This window comes from Phalaenopsis equestris, unplaced genomic scaffold (genome assembly GCF_001263595.1).
Source record: "Phalaenopsis equestris unplaced genomic scaffold, ASM126359v1 Scaffold000552, whole genome shotgun sequence".
Lineage (NCBI taxonomy): Eukaryota > Viridiplantae > Streptophyta > Magnoliopsida > Asparagales > Orchidaceae > Phalaenopsis > Phalaenopsis equestris.
Window position 1 is genome coordinate 1,701,517 of NW_018164992.1, and position 10,540 is coordinate 1,712,056.

At 33.1% G+C, this 10,540-nt stretch overlaps 1 protein-coding gene across 4 annotated transcripts in view; it reads right to left on the reverse strand.

Moving 5' to 3' along the window:
• Nucleotides 1-2,146: 2,146 nt before the first annotated feature.
• The window catches only part of LOC110029145 (homeobox protein HOX1A), a 21,737-nt gene continuing 13,343 nt past the window's right edge, over nucleotides 2,147-10,540 (reverse strand). For 2 of the 4 annotated variants that reach the window (XM_020731299.1, XM_020731298.1), the window contains exons 3-12: nucleotides 9,319-9,481; nucleotides 8,857-8,980; nucleotides 8,649-8,761; nucleotides 7,772-8,344; nucleotides 6,811-6,915; nucleotides 6,538-6,690; nucleotides 5,294-5,383; nucleotides 4,760-4,948; nucleotides 3,443-3,532; nucleotides 2,147-2,738 (exon numbers count right to left, since the gene is read on the reverse strand). In XM_020731299.1, coding sequence (XP_020586958.1) covers nucleotides 2,340-2,738; nucleotides 3,443-3,532; nucleotides 4,760-4,948; nucleotides 5,294-5,383; nucleotides 6,538-6,690; nucleotides 6,811-6,915; nucleotides 7,772-8,344; nucleotides 8,649-8,761; nucleotides 8,857-8,980; nucleotides 9,319-9,481 — 1,999 coding nt within the window. In that variant the 3' untranslated portion in view covers nucleotides 2,147-2,339. The remainder of the gene's footprint in view (nucleotides 2,739-3,442; nucleotides 3,533-4,759; nucleotides 4,949-5,293; nucleotides 5,384-6,537; nucleotides 6,691-6,810; nucleotides 6,916-7,771; nucleotides 8,345-8,648; nucleotides 8,762-8,856; nucleotides 8,981-9,318; nucleotides 9,482-10,540) is intronic. The other 2 variants (XM_020731300.1, XM_020731302.1) reach the window with 2 other exon arrangements.

Sequence of the window (10,540 nt, forward strand, 5' to 3'; positions counted from 1 at the left end):
GGGATGGTTTGGGAGAAGAGATTCAATAGTTTTGTCTTCAATATGAATTGAAGGTTGTTGTGCAACTCCAATAGCTTTTTACTGCATCTTATTTTATTAAACCACATCAAGTTATGGTTCTTGGCCATTTGAATTATCATCATCTTTAATTTGTTGTTATTACCTTGATCCAAATTGAGGGAGGAGAATCAAAGGTCAGTCAAGCTTAAAGTAAGGGCAAGTAAAGAGAAAAAAAAGCTACGATAAAGGTTGAATATGGTGAATATGGTGCAAGTACTATAACATCTTAATGACAATACCAACTATTTGATTAATGTACCCTTTAGGTGATGGTGAAAGGATTGTGTGGGTAGCGAAAATAATAGCATATAATATTTTGAATTAGTTTAGAATCTTTTAAATTTTGAAAGGGAAAAAATCTTCTTGAATTAAAAAGGGTGAAACATTTCCAATCAAATGTTTGAAATATTGGAAAATTGTCTCTCTACACTGAGCCTTTGGTTAGAATATTTTTTGGATTACTAGAGAATTGAGGCCATAGAAAGTCACAAGCTTTATTGGAGAACATGAAAAAAAGTTTTAAGGAATTAAAGGAGGCAATGATCTAAGATTTGGTTAAGCCTAATTAGAACCAAAAAGAGAATTGTGTTGGGAGCGAGTATAAGAGTGAAAAGATAACTAAAAACACATCGAAGTCTTGAGAGATCCACCATACCTCACCCAAAAAAATAGAGCCACCATCTAACTTTTTCATACAAAATTCACACAAACAAAAAGTATTTTGATTCAATGCCTTCAAAGCACAAAATTGGGATATACTTTAGGCTTTTCCCAAGGTTAGCCAAGTTTAAAAAGCCTTAATAGCAATTGAATTACTATTACATAATTTGATACTTTGTCCTAATGCAAAGCAAAAAAAAAAAAAGAAAAGAAAAAGAAATGGAAAATATTATAAAATTTAAATCTTTCATAAACTATAAAATCTTGACAAGCCAATTATGATTGGTAGAATGATCTTAAAACCAAATAATCTTTACAAATATTCTCTCCCTATAGTGATTTGGCAAATTTACCCATGAAAGAGCCTCAAAATTAAGCTTATATTAAAATGCATCTCCATTTGATTTCCTTAATCCATTTTATGCAATGGTTATAAATAAGCAAATTAAAAAAAAATTATATAAAACATAAATAATTATAATCCATCATAGAATAATATATTTATAAACAATTTAGAAAAAAAAAAACTATAATTTAATAGATTTAATTGTAGACCACATATTAAAATGCATCTCACATTTAGTTGAGCAAGTCAACATCCAAGAAAGCTCTAAACTATCCTAATGACAAAAAATTGGTGACAAGACTAATAAACCAAAATATTCCTTATGAGAAAATCTTAAACCTTAAATCCTCAAATAAACCTGATAAATTTACACTTCATTTTATTTAGAAGAATCCTACTAAGATCTCAAATATATTAAGCAATGTGCATATGAATGAATAGATGTGTTGCATAATTTGCACTCATTATTTAATAAAACAATAATAATATACTTGAAAAAAAGATAATGGAATGGTCACAAATTTAAAAAAGGGGTCAATATCCTTAATACATCTATGCATCATGTAGATTAAAGCTCCTACATTTTATTTTTCAGATAAATATAATACATGAATGGATCATAAATCATATCATACTAATCTCAAAACAACCAGGACAAAATCATGAAATCTATAGAATTACATACATAATTCTTATATACTTGCATATCCAACACCTAAAGTTTGATATTTACACTTACAACATCTTAGTGCCATAAAACTATGCATAGAAAACTGTATTTCACTTTTTAAAAGGTACTGACTATGGCATTCTAATGAGAGGTTAAAGATTGAGTGATATGCCTGTAAATATGAATGGTTGGGTGTAAGAATACATAAGAATTGTGTGGTCTGCATGTAAACCCCCCAATTTTTTTTTCTCAAATCAAATTATAAGAACACACTTAACAACACAAAAAGAATCCACATTCATCATCCCATCCTAGAATGAAAACCTCATGTACCTCTCTTCAAGCAGTATAAGCTCAAGATTTGGGGATGATATACTTCAGCAAACAACTAAAGAATAATATATAAGAAATTTAAAAGTAAAAAAAAAAAAAGAACTTTAGATGTCAAATTCTTCTGCTTACAAGATGAGAACTTCCAGTAACAGGTCAAAACAAAATATATCAGGAAAGGCTCATAAGATGGACCAAAAAACAAGCCAAAAGGCAACAAATTTGCAATACTGACCATAGTCACATGGCAATCCCACTATCTTCTGGGGAGAACTATCTAGCTTTCCTCATCCTCCTCAGTTCTTTAGCTATGGCTTTCCGCCGGTCATTAACTGAGTTTGTTCCTTTCTCACTCGAAGCAGCTCCGTTCGCAATCGGCGAATAAAGCTTCTGAGGACTCAGACTGCTTTTTGGGGTAGTATTAAATTCGTTTCGAGCAGATACTCCATTGTCGTTCGGCTTCGCATAGCTCGTCGAAGTTGTGGTTAAGACGATAGCTTTATTTGGCGTAGTTGGTTCGGTTGTCTTGTCTTCCTCAAGTATGTTGAGTTTTTGGCTGTTGGGAGTGCTGCAGGAGGCTTCGGGTTTATCTGGGCTCCAGGTTGCAGGATTGTGGGATTTCTTAATAGAAGCACGAGAGCGACGTCGTGCATGTTCAAACCATCGAGTCACCTAAAAAATGGAAACATATGAGCATCAATAGTGGTGAGCATATATTGTGTGGCAATGCTAACTTGGAGGAATCTATGGTCGATAATGATTATTCGTAGAGCCTTGGTTGACCAAGTTGATTTGCTGAAGTCAAGATGGATCGATGCGTTTGTTAGCTTGCAGTTGTTTATGCTAGGGATGTACGTGAGTCATGCTAACTTGTGAGCCAGCTCGGGCTCCGTTCGAAAAGTGGCTTGTGAGCTGAGCCTGATAAGCAAATAAGACACGCTCAAGCCAACCATGACTCTACTTGTTAGCTTGTGAGCCGATGTGTAATCAATATTAATGTAAAATATACCCAAAATATTTTAAAATCGAAGATTTTATCTTTGAATTATCAAAATTTAAAATAAAATATTTTATATTTTATATCAAGTGTTTTTTATTATTTATGTCCTAATTACTTCATTCTATTTGTCATTTTATTATAAAAGTAGTTGAAGTAATATTGCTTTCTCTCTTTCATAATAAATAAGCTAGCTCGAATAGGTAGAATTAAGTATGAGCTCGAGCTCGAACTCAATCAAATAATCAAGCTCAAGTTCAAGCCAAGGGTGGTTCGAGCTCGACTCGACTCATTTACACTCCTAATTCAAGCTTTGGAGCAAAACGCTGAACTAACAAAACTCATGATTTACATGCATATGTTAAAATGTAAATAATACCTTTTGGATTGTGATGCCTAGTTCTTGAGCCAGCTCTTCTCTCTTTTCCCTGCTTGGGTATTGGTTTTCTTGGAAGGCTTCATCTAATTTCTGTGTTAAGGAACATATAAAGCCACAATAAACTTTCCTATATATATTGGAGTGCCACTAAACTCTTAATAATGGTATTTCACTCTATCCTTTAAACCCTTATGAATATATTAATATAGCTAAATGATGCTAATATGAATAAAATAATATATTTCATTAATGTGGAAGAATAATTTATTGGTTAATTTTAGAAAATAATAAATTTCTGTAGAAATCATAAAAAATTTTCATTTAGCTTTACAAGAAATAATAAATCAAGCTTAATGAATTGGCTTACAAATCAAATAAACTTCTGAATTTCAGTTTGATCATATTTAAAAGCTAAGCGATTCAAGTATATTTTTTTAATAGCCAAAAATACATTTTTTTAATTATTACTTTACATAAATTAAGAAGAATGAACCATTGTTCAAGAATTAAGACATATATATTTTGATGTGAGATATACTGGCACTTTTTCTATGATTTTACATAAATTTATAAACTTCAAAATCAAGAAATAAAATATTCCTTTATGTTTATGAAATAGTCTTTCGTTTTAACAGCATTTAGTTAGGGGGGGTAATATTAGTAAAAGATTTTAAAAATAAGATGGCACATGGAGAATTATGAAGAATTAGGTGTTATACAAATAAATATGTTCTCATATTAACATCATTTAGCTAGGTTTATATATTAGTTAGGATTTCAAAAATAGCATAATTGGGTAAATATTTACAGCAGTTAACAGTAAAAATCCCTTTTATTTGTGCAAGAGAGTAAAACAACTTAAACCTGACTTTAGTACTTCCATTAGTAATTTGGAATAAGAATGAAGTTTATATCAGCAATGAATTAGTAATTAATTTCTTTTTCCTTGTTGAGCATGTCACTGTAGTTATGTCACAAATTCATCATTTCTGTGTTCAGAATATCCTCACCTAAGAATTTGAAGACAATGACATACTATAAAGAGATGGAAGATTTATATCCAAGCCGCCCAATACCTATGTATTCACATATCTCACACCTAAACTTCAATTATTACATATACATCACCTTACCTTTGCATGAAAACATGTATTTAACTTTTTATAAGTTATAATCATTGTATTTTTTTTATGTGATATGCAAGATTTTGATGGTCTAATTGTAAAAAAAATAAAGTTTAGGTATTGCATATGTAAAATACTTAGGAATTGAGTGGTACGCATGTAAATGCACCTAAAGAGAAGTATGAATTCAAACCTTTAGGCGAGTAGCATTGGGCGACGTGGCTAATATGGTTGATTTGGTAGTGACTCCTTCATTGGGCTTGGATGAGTTTGAAAGAGTATCACGGCGAATAGGAACTTCAAAAGTTGTCATCCCAACATTGCTCGATTTCTTGGCCGAAACACGAGAATTATGCCGTGCATTTAAGAACCACTTTGAAACCTACACAATTTATGAAGGTTCACTTTTCTTTGAAAGCATTAGAAGTTAGGGAAATTTACATATATAACACAATTCATATAAATTTACCTATCTAACACCCAAAATTTGATATTTACACTTATAACACCTTGGTGTTATAAAAGTATGCATGAAAAGGTGTATTTCAATTTTAAAAAGGTAATGATGGTGATATTTCTGATGTGATGTTAAAGATTTGAGTGATTTGAATGTAAATATGAATGTTTAGGTGTTAGATAATGTAAATACAAAAGAATTTTGCAGTAGGTATGCAAATGCCCCAAGAAGTTATGACATGCAATTGTGGAAAGAGCATCGGACTACGACCTGCTTGAATGTCAAGCCGAGTTCTTGAGCAAGACTATCCCTGCTTTCCTTAGTTGGGTACTGGTTTTCCTGGAAGGCTTCATATAATTTCTACCCAAAAAAAAAATTGTAAACTTCAACTAACAAATGAATAAAAATAAATAAAAAATAGTATGCAAAATGGCATTTCTTATGCAGAAAACAAGAAAAAAAGGGTAATGTTGGATTGTCCTCAAATGCACGCAATCTACAAGTAAACCCTGAACACAGTGCATTACATACTGTTTTATTTTTTGTAAGGGAAATTTACATACCACACAATTTTTATGTCTTCACGTATCTAACAGCTAAAGTTTGACATTTACAGTTTCAACATTTTGATGTCAAAAACCTATGCATGATAAATGTGTACTGCACTTTTAAAAAGTTAGTAATAGTGGCATTTTTATGCAATTTTAAAGATTTGAGTCTCACACATATAAATATGAAAGTTTAGTTGTTAGATATGTAAATGCATAAGAATTGTGCTGCATGTACATAAATGCCACTTTTTTGAAATGCATACAATACCACACAAGTTTGTGCAGTTTCTTATTTAAGGTCCTTCGATATTAATAAATATGGCCATAGATACATATAAGAAAAATATTATCCATAAATACTATTTCAATTTCCTCTCATGTGTGTGTGTGTGATTGTCAACGTGCGTTCTTCAAATACTACACTAGTGTAAAAAACTACTTCCGAGAGAGAGACTCCAAGAACCAACGTGAGGCTTAGTTCTTTCCTTAAGGTTTTTTTCATTTTCATTCTTACTATTATCTTTAATTGATAAATCGTTAGTTTGACATATTAATTAAAAATTTGTCAAATAAAATATGTCATGGCATTTCTGTGAACACCAATTAAAAGCATCCCAAGAACAAATCATGAGTTGTAATTATCTGTATATTGCATCCAGTCTTGTAAATTTTAGAAAAAAATCCAAGCATCTCCAACTTAATATGTCATACAACCGCAACTTTCTTCATCCACAATCTAAACATGATTAAACTAATCAAACTATGATTATTTGGCACGGATGCATACTTATATTAATTAAACAAGCATGCCAGAAAAAAATCCTTTTATTAAACTAAATCTGAAAAATACTCCCTCGGAGATAACATATACTCTATAAGAATTCCAAAATTCCAACAAATTGAGTTGCAAATATATTAAAATTGGGTAGAGAAAAAACAAAATATAAGCCAAACTGTCAATACCTTAGAACCCACTGCAGATTTTTTTAGACCAGCAGAAGAATTACAGCCACCAGAATCAGGTTCCTGAGGACCATGATTTTCCTTAGCTGAGGAGGAATTAGAATTTTTTTTACATGATTTTGGAGTTGTCTTTACAGAACTATCCTTGGCAACCTGAGAAATTGTGATTGAACAAAGTCAGATTAAATAGTCATAGAAGTTTCTAGAGCTTGCCATATCAATGCTGGAGATTTTTGGGTTCTTTATTCTGTAAGATAAAGAATTGCATAACACCTCCTCAATTTGTTTATCATCAGTTTTCTTCAACTTCTTCGGTGAAATCTTTCCATTCCATTCTTCATCTTCGCTAGATTCGGAGGGTAGGTTACCATAATCTTCCTATGAATTAAAGAAATCATACAACTTTTAATCTGAAGTTGATAGAATGATGGCAACAAAATTTTCAGGAATTTTATGCAGTAGACGAAACATAAAATGATGTGGATGCAGAGAATTAAAACTTTTATTTTGCAAAAACAACCAATGTTATTGCAGAGAGAGTCAAAGATCATGACATTATGATATATAAAAAAACACAGAACATGAATATTTGAAAGAGACAATGAATTAAAAAATTTACAGCTTAGATCAGCTGGACCATCTTGCAATGAACACTATCTTAATGAAAGGGTATGGGTAAAAATTTCATGAAATCAGGAAGGGGGATAATAATTTATTTTTGACAAACATGAGGTACACAGTATACAATGTTTGGTAAAAAAGATTCACAATTTTAGTAATAAGAAGAAAGTCGTTGAAATAAAAAAATAGAATTGCATATATCAATTAGCTGCCACACTACATTGAAGAGAGCCTCATGCACTACATACACTCCTTTTTATTACAATAAAAAGTAGCCACGTGAAGCGAAAAAAAGGTCATTCTTTTGCTTGCATTTCTACAAAGATTCAAAGAAAATAGGATGATTTGCATACGTACCACTCAATTCTTATGTATTTACATATCTAATACCTAACTTCATTTTTCACATATATACCACCCTACCTAAGCATCAAAAAGCCTATTTCACCTTTTAAAAGTTAACAGCGGTATTTCCGATGTGATATAAAAGATTCGGGTGGTATAAGTGTAAAAATTAAGTTTTAGATTTTAAATATGTAAGTACAAAGAAGTGGGTGATATGTATTTAAATGCCCCAAGAAAATAATGGTACACAAAAAGAAGAGAACCTTACATCATATAGCTTCTTGTAATCTAATCTTTCACGGCTCCTTTTATTCGACAACCTCAAACCACTTTCCTCTTCGTCCATTTCAAGCTTGGCAGAAGGCATTTCAGAACAGTCATTTAGCTTATCGTCATCATTCATTTCATCAATATCAGAATCAATCAAAATATTAACATTCAATTGAGATGATGCCGAAGCCTCTTTAGCATGTGCGGTTTTCTTGAGTTCCGCACAAAATTCATCAGAATCGGATGTAAAATCAGATTCATCAGAGCTGGGATTGCTCTTGTGTACTTCTTTGTCTGGATCTGGAGCATCAGGATCAAATTCATCATCTTCGGAATCATCTGTGGGTAATTCAACGGTAGCTTGGTTCATATTTTCATCTGAAGATGTAGAATCATAAGACGAAGAACTTGAATCTGATTCTTCATGATCCAATCCGTCCACTTGCTCATCTACATCAACTCTTTGAGCATTAGGGTCATAATCATCATCTTCAGAGTCATCTGACGGAAGATTGAGATTGTCATACTGTCCGTTTCCATTTGCCAAAACCGCCGCCTCAGGAAAAATCCTCTGCACAAATACAAATTAGAATTTGTTTTTGGACCTACGGTAAAAGAGAAAAACGTCAAAATAGTCTGACTTTTTGCACTGGGACATTTTAGTCCCGCGGTCTATAAAAAAATAAATTTAATTTGAGACTCTTTTGATAAAGGCTAAATAAGTACCCACAGAAGACTATTTCAGCTCCAATTTAAAGGATTAATTCGGCGCATTTATAGATTCTGTAACTAGAATGGTCCCATGCAAACAGTTAGGAAACTATTTTGGCACTTTTTTAAAAAAAAAGAATTATCGAGAACAATATATAGCTTACCTCCCATGAGTCCTCAATTGATAGATCGATTCCTCGAAACTCGCTAAGCAAATCAATGCAGTCTACTTTGCAATCACATTCAGGGCACAACCATCCTTCATCTCCAGTTGGAACTAAGAAAAACACGAATAGATAAAAGTAAGTTGAACATTAGTCTACAACATAAAAGATTAAAAAATCAGAAAAATATTTGAGGCTTAGGTTATACTATCTTCACTCAACAGAGGAGGGTTCAAACACGTCTGATGAAAACCACGTTCACAAATGCCATCGCAAAGAATGATATCATTGTCAGCAGACACGTCCTTAGAACCACATTTACCACAGAATATCTACCAAATTATGGAGAAATATGAATTATGAGTTCTCCACAACTTACTAATGAAGTTTAACAAGAATAAACAAACAAAGTCAGGAGAAAAATTTTAAAATGACCCTCCCCTGACTTTTTGCAGATGGTCATTTTAATCCCAGATCTATAAAAATGTCAATTTATTACCAAACTCTTTTAATGGGGGCTATAATAGTCCTCTCTGGGACTATTTCAGCCCATATTAAAAAGATTTGGAGACTAATTTGGTATTTCTTTACTTTGGGACCAAAATGGCCCTATGTAAACAAACATGGGTCTATTTTGGCACTTTACATAGTGAACATTAGGGGCACCTACATCTTCACTGTCAATTCCATCAGAATCAAATAATGATTCCTGAAGCCTTCCTTCAGCAAGCAAAGAATCGAGGCGCTGAAATATCTCCCTAATCTTCAATTTACAACGTAAGATTTCAGATTTAGCACGCTCGAGCTCCTTTTCAGGTCTGATTTTGTCTGCACTATATATTTCCAGGGAAAAGAAAGAAAAATAAAATAAAAGCCACCAAAATCCAGGATTTCGATACAAAAGCAGGGCATATCTCTGAAAATAAAAGAATTATGGGAAAGCTGTTTGGAGCCGCAGACACCAGCTGCAAAGCAACAATTCTACATCTAGTCTTTTCAAGGGAAGGAAAAACCAGAAACAAAATTTAAGAACCAAAATAAAATTGTAAAAACGTATCTGACTGACACTTTAAAATCTTCAAAACTTGCAGTCCCATGATAATCTTTCAAAATAATATGAACAAGCATCCATCTCATGCGGTTGATGACATACTTAATAAAAAAGCTAAAACAAGCTTGTTCAATGAACTGGCAACAATAACATATCATTCAAACAGTGAATCAACAAATTCTTACGATAAACAGGTTTTTAAGCTCCAACAGAGATTTGTTTGTTCATGTAACAGAAATTTGTTATGTAATATAGCAGTAAAGAAATAATACAACAGTGAATCACCTGTCCCACCCCACTGCCACCACTCCTTCCACTAGCAGCCAATCGCAAGCCCATCTCTTCCCAACACCCTCTTTAATCTACAATCAGCCATTGCCCCCGAACCATCGGCCTGTCGTCCAAATCACCAACTCGACCACCCACCATTGAAATACCGCCCTACTTGCAGTGAGTGTCATTTTTGTTGTTATTTTCCCTTCAACCGTGTTGGTTGTAACTAGGGGTGTAAATGAACTGAGCGAGCTTGTTAACGAGCTCATGAGCCGAGCTTATCAAACCATGAGCTCAAACTTGAGCTTGTTTATTAAAAGAGCTTGAGCTTGAGCTCGTCCCGGCGAGGCTCATTGGATCACAAGCCGGCTCAATCAGCCTACCTTTAGTCATTTCGATACATTTTCAGGTTAGCTGCCGATGCCACCGATACCTTCTCTGGTGAGCTCATGTAAAAATTAAATTCTTAATTCGAGCTTGTGAGTCAGCTCGCGAACCGGCTGCGACCACTACAAGCCGAGCTCGAGCTCGGCATTCGAGCTCAACTTGTGCTCACAATTTGTCACGA